The following is a 12554-nucleotide window of genomic DNA, read 5'->3' on the forward strand; positions in this document are numbered from 1 at the left end:
ATAATATTTACTTTACCCATTTGCAAGGGTCCAGTTCTTTGCCATCCAGTATATTCACAGTGATGTGTAACCTTGGTGTTATCCATGCACCAAACTTTTTCATGTGCCCAACACTAGCCCTGTACCCACTGAACATTCACTGCCCGGCCCTCCTCCCCGGCCCTGCTCAGAAGGCCTCTACTGGCCTGCTACAGAGCAGGACCGGTTCTGTCCTCGGAGCTTGGGTGCTGATAACATCTGTTCACCTGTGTGTGTGAACGTGGGAGGGATGTATTTACATATAGGCCAGGATGTTCCCTCGTATTATCTCATGTAAAGGGACCCGGGCTGAGAGCCTCTTGTCATTCCCCACATCCCTTGGGGAGATGCTTGCAGTTTTGGTTTCAGTACTGGCTGGGGATTATGCAGGGAGGGAAAATAAACAATTATGCCATCCCTCAGTGCACACAAACACACAGCCAGGAGCCGGCTGCACTGTGGGTAAAATGACTCCAAAATTGTGTGTAATGAGTAGGAAAAGATTAGAGACAGCTCTTGCTATGCTGAAAATTGACATTAGTGGAAGAGGGAAAAAAAAAACTCTTTACTAGTCAGCCTAGGAGGTCTAATTCGAGCAGTAAAAATATAAATAAATAAATAAAAGCATGTCAAGATGGTATTGGTGCTTTTTTTCCAATGAGCTCTATCTGGCCGGAAGGCTATTCAGCATAATGCAAAATTAAATTATAAAAACTGGCTGAATATTTAGATGGAAGAGCCATTTGGAAACAGTTTATTTAGACGAACCGGCAATGACCCACAACAGGGAGACATCAAGCGTGAAATTTACTAGAAATTAGCACCAGGGTCCCAGCCTCAGCATGAATAGCTTGATAGGATGCAAATCCCAGTGATATTAAGCTGCCTCACTGCTGGTGCTACAGGGTCACTCTCAGTTGGCTTTTCATGTTATACTTATTATTTTTTTCCTGGGACAGGTTATAAATAACAATAAAAGAAGAACATGTATTGAAAACTTTAACTGGAATGAAAGTCTGTTTTAAAGTCTCTGATTATTTGGATGTTGAAACATGGTGTCGGGCGGCTGTAACGAACTCCTAAGAAGCATTTCATCTGTGCGGCCTGTGTGTGTGTGTGTGTAATGTTTACCTTTAGCTTCTCCCAGATAAGCTTCACCAACCAGTTAGATCTGTTCCGTGTTAGAGTGCGAGGCACTTGTGGCAGTGCTCGGTCACCGTGCCCCCGCCTGCCATGGGGGCTGCCGCACTTTCTCCACGTTGCGTGCTAGCAAAGGGCTTAGGCAGAGTTGGTACCTGGCTCTGAGAACAAGCCACAAAGGCTGTGATGCTGAGCATTTAGACAGCTGCACGTGGCCCAGATGCAGAAAACTGAGCTCCCGCCTTTCTGGTGAAGAACATTTCCATGTGTGTTTCTCATGGCTTGAGAACTGACAGCCAGAGCTTGGAAATTCCCTGGAGTGTTTTCTTGCCTGAACCGTTGGGGGTCCCCTCTACACGGTGACTTTTGGCTTTTGCTGTTACATAAGAAGGGATCCCAGGCTGCCGGGTGACAGATAGATGTCAAGTGCTTTGCCTGCTTTCCAGAATATATGATTTAGTGCAGCTGCTGTGGTGCAGTGTGAGAATGCTGATTGTAGAGTTTGTGTGTTTCTATTGTAATGCCTGTTTTGAAGTGTTTTGATGCTTGGTTGTGGGTTTGTTGGTTTTCCGGGTTAGAGGGAGACATTGTTGCTGCCCCACTCACGTCCAATGCCCCTTTTGCACTCGGGGTGGGACTAACGAGTTTTGTTTAGCCATCAGATGCAAACTCTTCACACAGCTCCTAGTGTCCAGTACCATTCCTGACATTTCTGAGCATTTACAAATAATCATGTCTCTTTCCTACTTTTTATTTTAACTCAATTATTAATAGGTTAATTATTGAAAAGCAAACTAACCCAATGTCATTCTCTTTCCCAGTAACAAGATAATGAATCCAGAATGGGGTAGCAGATTGTGGGCTCCCCAGAAACAGAAAGATCTGGGTTTGCATCCTGTCTCTGTCACTCTTAGTTAATGAGCCTCAGTTTACCCACCTGTAACTTGAGTATTTGAATAAGGTGATGTTCTTGGGACCAGCTTTGTGGCATAACAGGTAAAGCTACCACCTGCAATGCTGGCATCCCATTTGTGGGCCAGTCCACACATCCTTGCTGCTCCATTTCAGATCCAACTGCCTGGAAAGCCAGCAGAGGATGGCCCAAGTACCTAGACCTCTACACCATGAGGGAGACCTCAAGGAAACTCCTGGCTTCAACCTGACTCAGCAGATATTTGGGGAGTAAGCTAGTGGATCAAAGATACCTCTCTCGGGCCCAGCGCGATGGTGCAGTGGTTAAGGTCCTTGTCTTGCACGCGCCAGGATCCCATATGGGCACTGGTTCTAATCCTGGCAGCCCCGCTTCTCATCCAGCTCCCTTCCTGTGGCCCAGGAAAGCAGTCAAGGACGGCCCAAAGCTTTGGGACCCTGCACCCGTGTGGGAGACCTGGAAGAGGCTCCTGGCTTTGGATTGGTGCAGCACCAGCTGTTGCGGCCACTTGGGAAGTGAATATTCGGACAGAAGATCTTCCTCTCTGTCTCTCCTCTCTGTATATCCACCTTTCCATTAAAAAAAAAAAAAGATGCCTCTCTCTCTCTTCCTGTTCTTCTCCACCACCTCCAGTTTCTCCTTCTGTAGCTCTCCCTTCCAAACAAACAAATGTACCTTAAAAAAGGGGGGGGGCAGGAAAAAGGAAAAAAAAAGATGTTGTGATGGTTGAATGATGGGTGTGTGATCGCATTCCCCAGTACACAGTGAGCTAACTACGAGGATGAAAAGTGTGTTTCACAAAACCCAAAGTGCACACGTGTCCTCTTCATTGCAAACTGTGTCCATCATGAAATCAAGTTTTTCTTTTCTAAGCTAAATGAATAAAAAAATGAAGTCTCACCTTGGAAGTTTTTATCTGTTTATCATAGACAGGAGCAAGGCTGGTGTAGATGTGAATTTAATCAGCAGAAGTGAGTGGAGAGGCTGGGGACTTGGTTCCTGTTTGCCCCCGGCTGACGTGTTTCTCTGCAGTGGAGTGATTGCTGCTGTTTCTTAGTTTGAGATTCTCTCCTTTGATCCACACCTTCAATTGCCTCTGTGTGTGATGTTGCTGAAAGCCACTCCTTTCTGTTCCTTGTTCTGAGGCTGTACTCTTGGCAGCACTGAAAAATGTACTGCTAATTACACAATTATTTTATTATGTAGCACTGGCTGAAATACCCACTAAAGAATTAATTTAGTTAAAATAATTTGAACTGAGCAATTATTTTCCTAACCACGGAATTAGCGTAAAGCGCTTAAAGTCCTTTATTCCCTGCTCTTCACGCAGCAGTTGTGTAATTAGCAGTAAATTTTTTTGGTCTTTGGTTTCCTCCCAATGGAATGAATGTCTTTGCTCTAATCATATATATGAAGTATGTGACCAAATACATCTCACAAGTGTAGGGCAAGCGTGGGATGTTTCCAGGGGCAACTTACAGTCTCTGAAGTCTCCACAGACAAGCCAGGTCTCAGGGCAACCGAGAAAGGCAGATGTCTTTCCTGAGCCCTGCAAACAAACTTATTTTAAAATAAACCTATGTGATGTATTTATTTGAAACTTAGGGAAATGGAAACAGATCTCTTCCACCCTCTGGTTCACTGCTCAGATGTCCAAAACCACTGGGGTTGGGTCAGGCTGAAGCCAGGAGCCTGGAACACAGCCCAGGTCTCCCACAAGTGGTGGGACCTTAGTACTTAAGAGCCGTCACCTGCTGCTTCCCGAGTGTGCATTGGTGGGAAACTGGGATAGGAAGTGCGGTCAAGACTAAAACCCGGGTAAGGGAGCAGGTGTCCCAACAAGGACCTTGGCTGCTCTGACGCCTGCCCACCTCGAGGCACTTGGACTTTGGAGGAGAAGGCGGTAGGCTAATCTAGTTAGGACAGTTTGGTTTGTCCTTAACTTCCTGAAAAATATTTCTCTGCCCTGTATTTCCACAACTGATTTATTCCAACTTGTGATCCTCCTTGAAGGGAAGGTCTGAACTGCATTGAACTTGTCTGTTTAGCGTGCAGAGAGGATCCAGCCTGGCTCCCCTGAAGTACCCCTCAAACACCTGAGTCAGAAACCTAAAACTTCACCAGTGTTTAGATTTCAGTGAGCTGGGAAAGGGGAAGGCGTGCATAAAAAGTCAGGATGTGAACAACGGATCCCACTCTCCGAGGCTCCGCTCCTTGCAGCTGCTTCTGGCCTCAGGCACGGGCCAGCGTCCGCCGGGCGAGGGAGGGCGAGCTGGCTCCTCTCATTTATGTTTGTGTTTGTGCCATTTCCTAGACGTGTCTTCATTTTCTCCCATCCACACACCGCAAGGATGGCATAGGTACGGAGTTCATTTGTTTTCCTTTCTCATTGTATTCTTTCCCAAGTGTGTATGTGCTGTTCATTCGTTTGGCAGATACCTGTTGATCACTAGTTATGTTCTAGACACTGGGCACTACAATGGGGCACCAAGATGAAAGGCCCAGGTTTTGAAATTAAAATCCTTGAAGGATTCCTTTCCATTAGCTACATGTTTTTGTTTTTTTTTTAAAGATTTATTTTTATTATTTTTTCATTGGAAAGGTGGATATACAGAGAGGAGAGACAGAGAGGAAGATCTTCCGTCCGATGATTCACTCCCCAAGTGAGCGCAACGGGCCGATACTATGCCGATCCGAAGCCAGGAGCCTCTTCCGGGTCTCCCGAACGCGGGTGCAGGGTCCCAAAGCTTTGGGCCATCCTCGACTGCTTTCCCAGGCCACAGGCAGGGAGCTGGAAGGGAAGCGGGGCTGCCGGGATTAGAACCGGCGCCCATATGGGATCCCGGGCATGCAAGGCGAGGACCTTTAACCACTTGCGCCACCGCGCCGGGCCCAGCTACATGTTTTTAAAGAGCTCATTGTATGCTAAGTATCATGAGATGACTTGAAAAGAGCGGAGTTCCTTCCTTCACAAACTTAATGTAGTGGGAGAGATCACATATTGACATGAAAAATCCTCAACGTTTGTCAAGCAAGTGTGAATTAATGCGGCGAGGCCTGGGCACTGAGATTCAGGAAGGACATAAAACGGATCTGCGGGCTGGAGGGCTCGCACGCTGTTGCTTGTCAGAGACACTGCATTTTTCTTTCGCTGTCTTGTGCTTTTGAAAATCCTCTAGCGTCGGCTACAAGTCTTCAGAGAGACCAAAGAGGACCCGGGGCCTCTGAAACTGCCACACCCAGCACGTGTGTACGTCACAAGCAGTGTTGTACACACATTAGGTGCCCATGTGCGGGATGGGGGGGCCGCCTTGGGGAGGTTGTTTCCTGATTGCCCGTGTGTCTCCTTCTCGGCAGATATGTACGATCAGGTGCTGAAGTTTGGTGCCTACATCGTGGACAGCTTGCGGGAGTGCTCCCAGCCCGTGATGGTGTACATCCCTCCCCAGGCCGAGCTGCGGGGTGGCTCCTGGGTGGTGATCGACCCCACCATCAACCCTCGGCACATGGAGATGTACGCCGACCGAGAGAGCAGGTAGCGTGTCACCTCTGCTGGCATTCACTGCCGTGGGGGCCCTGCGGCTGTTTCCTCCTGGAAAACACTGTGACCAAGAGGTCCTTATTTGAGGCTGTCCATCCCCAGTGCACTCCAAGGTGACAAGCCTGCCCCACTGTCTTAGTTGTGGCAAAGGGAGCTTCCAGCAATTTGGCCTGGAAGGCTGCATCAGGAGGCTTTAACCCATCTGCCACTAATGAGCAAGAAACTTAGAGCAGTTCTGACTGTCCTGAGGCGGGATCGCTGAGGCACACCAGAGCACCCACTTTGTGTGATTCCAGGCCAACATCTCTCTCTCTCTCTCTCCCGTTGGTACTCGGGATCTTGTTCTGGTGTTCCAGGAGACTGGAGAACATACTGTGCCACAGCCCGCAGTGTGGGGAGACGATGCCTGGGACAGCCAAGTCAGACCAGACCTGAGCCTGTGTCCTCTCAGCACCTGCCCTTTGCCTGAGTCACTAAATTTCAGAATGTATTTCCTCCAAATTTCCCTGGCAGATTCCTATATCCAGTCATTTCAGTAGAGTCCTCATTACTATTTTCCTGCTATATTCAGTCCCCTACTTCATACACCACTTTAGGAAGTCTGGCAGTTTGGGCCCAGTGTGGTAGCCTAGCAACTAAAGTCCTCACCTTGCATGTGCCAGGATCCCATATGGTTGTCGGTTCTAATCCCAGTGACCCCGCTTCTCATCCAGCTCCCTGCTTGTGGCCTGGGAAAGCAGTCAAGGATGGCCCAACGCCTTGGGACCCTGCACCTGCGTGGGGGACCCAGAGGAGGTACCAGGCTCCTGCCTTTGGACCGGCTTAGCTATGACTATTGTGGCACTTGGAGTGAATCATTGGATGGATTATCTTCCTCTCTGTCTCTCCTCCTTTCTGTATGTCTGATTTTCCAATTTTAAGATTTATTTATTTTTATTGGAAAATCAGATATACAGAGAGGAGAAGAGACAGAGAGGAAGATCTTCCGTCCGATGATTCACTCCCCAAGTGAGCGCAATGGCCGGTGCTGCACTGATCCAAAGCCAGGAGCCAGGAACTTCCTCCAGATCTCCCACACGGTGCAGCATCTCAAGAATTTGGGCCGTCCTCAACTGCTTTCCCAGGCCACAAGCAGGGAGCTGGATGGGAAGTGGGGCTCCTGAGATTAGAACCAGCACCCATATGGGATACCAGTGCGTTCAAGGTGAGGACTTTATCTGCTAGACCATGTCGCAGGGCCCAAAAATAAATAAATCTTAATAAGTATGTCTGGCAGAGTTATATTTATATAAACATGTTATATTTAGGGGTCTAAGTCACATGTCAGACCCTGAGCAGAGGCAATTTCTCTACAGACTTTGGAATCAAACTGGTTCCAAGTTCATTATTTCAGATCTGGTCCTGGCACTCGATACATTCAGATAAGACTCTGAACATACATGTCTTTGTTTTGCCATCTGTGAAATGGGGATGATAGCAGTACTTTCTCATAGTGGATGTACACTCAGCATAGGCTTGTGGGGGCTTCCGTGTGAGCACTTGGAGCAGTATTCTGCACACTGTGAACATTAGCTCTGGTTGTTTTAAAATACAAAAATAGTAAGGAGGGCTGTGCTGCAGCACAGCAGGTTACGCCACAGCCTGCAGTACCAACATCCCATGCAGGGGTCTGTTTGAGTCCCAGCTTCTTCACTTCTGATCAGGCTTCCTGTTAATGCGCATAGGAAAGGATCAGAAAATGGCCCAAGTGTTTGGGTCCCTTGCCCCACGTGGAAGACCCCGAGGGAAGCTCTTGGCTGGCTGTTTGCGGAGTACACAATGAATAGACACTCTCCCTCCTTCTCTAGCTCTTGCAAATAAATAAAATCTGTTTTAAAAATTTATTTAACATTTTCTATTAACTTATTGGGAAGACAGAACAGAGAAGGGGAGAGACAGGCAGAGAGCGATCTACCATCTGCTCATTCACTTTCTAAATGCCCACGAGCGCAAGGGTCGGGTCCGGCCAGCCACAGCCAACATTCCAGCAGTTCACCCAAGTCTGTGAGCCACACCCACTGCATGCTGGGGTGAGCGTTAGCAGGAAGCTGGGTGGAAGCATAAGGGGCTTGAACCCAGGGACTCCCGATGGCATGGGGTGTCTCAAGTGTCCTCGTCACCACTGAACCGCACACCCGCCCTGAAGGTGTTTCTTAAGGTTGAGTTTAGGGAAAAGTTTCTGGCTCAGATGGCATTAGCGTTGACTAGAAGAAACTGCGAGAACTTTCCATCTGTACGTTCCTGCTTGTGCCGGCAGAATGCTTTCCTGGCCACTGCTAGCGGCGGCGCTGGACCACCATCATGGCCCCCTGTTCATGCAGCTGCGGCCCTTGCCCTCCCGCTGTGCCCACTGCATGCTTTTGTTCCTGAAAATAATGTGGTTCCTGTCCCCTTCCCAGCTGTGGGTGGAGGAATTTGTATTCTTCTCCCTTTGAGATGGAAGTCAACTGGTGTGGTAATGAGAATTATTTTAATTGCTTTTTGCCAAGCCTTTCTCATACCTCACTCAGGCACTTCTCCCTGCTTTCTCCCTGGGGTGACTTCTGGGAGCCATGGGTGGGCACAGCCGTAATGAAGCTATTTCCTGGTCCACAGATCGTAACTGGCCTCATTCTGTTTCTTTCCTTTAAAGTGCCTCTAATTCAGTTTTGTTTTGTTTCTTTCTCTCTGATCCAGGGGATCCGTTCTGGAGCCAGAAGGGACAGTAGAAATCAAATTCCGCAAAAAGGATCTGGTGAAAACCATGCGTCGGGTGGACCCGGTCTACATCCGCTTGGCTGAGCGATTGGGTATGTCTGCTTGTTCTCCTGGCAAATCAATGAGCCGTTCAGCTGATCGGTAATGAGTGCATTCATAGGCCAGGGGAGGAGGCACTGAAGCATTTGATCAAATTCATGATAATCTTTATTTACTGTCCTCTGTGTGCTAAGAACCCTCGTAGAAAGAGTGTATGTAATAGCAGGAAGAGTGGGCCCTAAAAAAAGCAAAAGTCACCCTGTGTTTCTTCTAGTATTTCCCTACAGTACAAATAACCTATGTTTCTGGAGTGACCTTACAGACAGCAGTGAGCTAGAAGCTGCTGTGGAGGGCAGGCTGACAGCAGAGGATGCACCAGAACTAAATGATGATCTGCTTCTGCGTGTCTCTTGGGACGGTCGGCCTCGTTCCTGGGGGGTGTTGTGGATCAGCCTCACAGGGCACAAGAGCCACGCCTTCCCCAGGCCGTGCCCTTCAATCACCTCCAGCCAGAGAGCTGGGCACAAAGATCGGACACTGTGGGTTTCTAAGCAGGGAGCCCCAGGAGTGCAGCCATCACTGGTGCCCACTTGTTCTCAGAGCTTTGTGGAGGCGCTGAAGGAGAGGCGGCGTGCACCCAGGACGAGGCCCCGGAGCCCTGGGCGACCCCAGCAGCTGCCCCAGTGTCAGCTCCTTTTCAAAGTTGCTTTCCTGCCCAGTTCCCCATTGAGCCTCTTGCTCTGCTAGTGAAGATAACTGCGAGGGTTCTGGTTGGTCTTGTTTTTGTTTTCCTAAAGGAACAGAGATTCTGTCTTTAAAAGGTAGAGAAACTTAATGAATAGAAGCAGTAAAAAAAAAAGGTGGGGGGAATGCTACTTCATTTGTATTCCAAGGGGTTGGTTACTGAGGGACCATTGGGTGGCTCTCACTGCCTAGAAACAGAAACTGTTGAGGGTTTGCAGGTGCAAGAGGGCCAAACACAGTGATTTAAGTCATGGTCAAGGCTGCCTGTGTGCCCGTTGCCGAGAGGTAGACGCCACCACTGTCTAACCTGTGCCACCCAATCCTTGGATGGGACATGCACACACACCATGGGATACTGGCAAGGTTGTTTCAAAAATCTATTGCCACCCAGAGCTGTCAAGGTGGTTTTTCTCCTCTTTTCCAAGCAGGGTAATTACTTCTGACCAACCCCGTACAGTTTAATCAAAGTGAGTGTTGCTTGGGAGCTAGTTACTTACAACCCTATCTGGAGCAAGGGCTGAGAGCCTCAGCCACCCAGAAGCATCTCACTCACTCGATGGCTCCTAATTGCTCCAACCCCACTGGAGTGCTGGCCCCGCTCCTGGCACTCCCCCGGTACCCAGGCCCCACTCCTGGCACTCCCCTGGTACCCAGGCCCTGCTCCTGGCACTCCCCCATTACCAGGCCCCGCTCCTGGCACTCCCCCAGTACCAGGCCCCGCTCCTGGCACTCCCCCATTACCAGGCCCCATTCCTGGCACTCCCCCAGTACACAGGCTGCAGCTCCCCGGAGGACACCTTCCTTCCTTGCCCTCTCTCCTTTTTGCCTTTCTCTTTTTCACTCTGCTTTTTGTTTCTTTTTGCTTTTCTCTTTCCCCCCTTTTTATTTTTTTTCTTTATTTAATTTTTTTTTTCTTTTTGCTGATTTTCTTTCTGGCCAATTTAAAATTTGTCAAAGTCGGTCTTCTTCTGGATCAGTGCCCTTTGATATTTCGCGCACTCCATTTGCCGCAAACAAGCCGCAGGGCCGCAGTTCATGCTGACTCCAGCAGAAGCAGAGAGAGCTCCATTTATCTTACACTGCCTGCTGAATTCCTACTCATTAACTGGGGGTTCACTGCCTCTTTTTAACCCCCCCCCATGGCTGTTATCATCCCTTCGGAGTAGCTGGGTGGTGGGGAGGGAAGCCTCTCCACGTGGGTTCGCAGGGCAAGCAGATGGCAAGGGGTGTGAGGTTGAAGCCTACCCCTCTCTCTCTGTTTCTCTGTCTCTCTCTCTCAAGAAAGCCAGAGCGCTTGCACCTTCCCCCAGCACCTTTTCACTTGGGAGGCACAAGGCAGAGATGCCCAAGTGCTGGCCATTTAATGATTTGTTACAAATCATCTCATTATCAATTTCCCTTTCACATTGAAGAAACCATGTTTAGTTAACCTTACCCAAAATGGCACTTGAGAAAGGATCCGTACCCTGATGAATGTGAGACCGACTCCAGCCCAGGGCAGCTGGGAAGATGAGCAGTAGATTTAGAATAAAAGGAATGAGAACAGTGTTTGGAGCACGGGTGTGCCCCCGCAGGCCAACCATTCTCCCCTGCTGAACCACGCTGCCTCATCCCCGGAGGCGGCGAAGTCCAGGCACCCTGCCCAGGTCAGCGCCTTTGCCCAAAGGAGGTTGTTTCCTTCCTGTCTTTGTCATGAGGAGAAGCAGTCTCCATGTGCAGCACCACACGCCCTCTGGGGCTCGGACCCACCTGGGGCTCTCAGGCACTTGTCATCTTTCAAGGACATCACACGGGCACGCCCAGATGTGTCTGTGACACAGCAACTCAGCCTGGATTTGGCAGAGCATCCCACTGGCCAAGTTCCTTTCTGGGTGGGTCACTGTGGGCTTTGGCTCCTCTCCCTTTGCCTGGCACCAAAGGCCTCTGAGATGCATTCTCACAAAGTGGGTAGAGGGCCTCGTTCCCCAGGTTGGCAAATGGAAGCAAAATGCAGAGATGAGGAAGTAACCGCGCTGCGGAGCCCAGCATGGACCTCTCATCCCGTGTGTTGCCTTGCTCGGGATTTTCCCAGAATTCACTGTGGCTGAGGATTGAGCCAAGATCCTTTGCCTTTGTGCGCTAGGGACAGTTTCTAAGAGGAGCTGACTGAAGAAAGCCTGTGGGAGAGGAATCCCAAATCTTCCCCAGTGGGCCACTGCGCCGGGCGCTGCGTCCCTGGCTGTCCTCACGGGGCATCCTCTAAGGTTAATGAGCAGTCGGCCTCTGAGCAGCTAGCTTGAGCATGTCTGTGGGTTTTGAAAAATGGCATTGAGGGGCTGCCTTGCAGCTGTGGGAGTCTAACGGGCTGTGAAGCTAGTGCAGCCATGACTCCTGAGCGAGGGAAGAGCTGCCCCCGGAGGAATCCTGAATGGGAACGCAACCCCACGCCCGAGCCTCACGTGGGCCAACCCCATTCCGGCCCTGCAGGCTCCAGACCACAGCTCGGCACAGTCACTGTGGCAAGAATTATGTATGTCCTACCATCAGGTTGCCTTGGGGAAACTCAGTTCTTTCTCTGGAAATAGAGTGCTGCTCCCAAGGGCTTCTGCATCCCTAGCATCCTGCCCCACAGTGCTGGAAGCAGGAGGGTGGCAGCTGAGCCTGGCCCAAGTGCTCTCTGGCATAAGTTCTGCTCCCGGGTCCTTCCCCTCCGCTGTGTTCACAGACAAATCACCATGGGCAAACAGGAGAACTGTCCATCCCCCATGGGAAGCAGCTGTTAAGCTCTCCTCTATCCCCTCTCCCCTTAATTTAAAGAGTACCTGAGCGTGGGAGCCATGTAGGGATGCGTTGTCCACCATGGCCCCATCCCCAGAGAATCAGGCATCCTGCCCTCAGGGCCACCCATGCCCTCCCTGGACATGCCCTGGCATCTGCTGTGGTGACTCTGGTCCTTCCTGGCCTCCCCAGCACCTGTGCCTCCTGTCCACAGCCTCAGGCACAGGGGGCAGGTGGAGGAGGGCAGGGACAGAGGACTTGTCTGAAAAACCACCTGCAGGAATCCCTCTTCCTGGACCTTCCCTTGAGCGGCCAAGGTGACCAGATAAGGACTGATGTTTGGATTAAGGGATTAGGGGTTGCTGCTGCTTTGCTGGCAGAAGTTGCCAAGGTACCTGAGCTGTGTGTGCTTTTCCTACTCTGGTATCCACCTGGAAGATGTTATAAGCTGGGGAGAGCTAGCGTTGCTTATTTGAGGCACAAAGTGGGGCCCTTGCTTGCAGAGTTAGGTCTAGGGGAGGAAGCAGTTCTAGCATGAGGTCTGGGAAATGTCTGCTGCCCAGCGCCATGCCCCCTGTGGCCAGACAGCTGATGAGGAATTGCTGTGGGTCTTGGTTGTGAGGTGGGTGGGGCTCTGGCTCCTCCCTG

At 50.2% G+C, this 12554-nt stretch overlaps 1 protein-coding gene across 1 annotated transcript in view; it reads left to right on the forward strand.

The window, feature by feature from the left end:
• Positions 1-12554, forward strand: part of ACACA (acetyl-CoA carboxylase alpha) — a 217218-nt gene that overhangs the window by 187874 nt on the left and 16790 nt on the right. Inside the window, exons 51-52 of the mRNA XM_041001716.1 lie at positions 5447-5624; positions 8346-8458. Coding sequence (XP_040857650.1) covers positions 5447-5624; positions 8346-8458 — 291 coding nt within the window. The remainder of the gene's footprint in view (positions 1-5446; positions 5625-8345; positions 8459-12554) is intronic.

The sequence above is a fragment of the Ochotona curzoniae genome, unplaced genomic scaffold (genome assembly GCF_017591425.1).
Source record: "Ochotona curzoniae isolate NIBS_2020 unplaced genomic scaffold, NIBS_Ocur_1.0 scaffold_2453, whole genome shotgun sequence".
NCBI lineage: Eukaryota > Metazoa > Chordata > Mammalia > Lagomorpha > Ochotonidae > Ochotona > Ochotona curzoniae.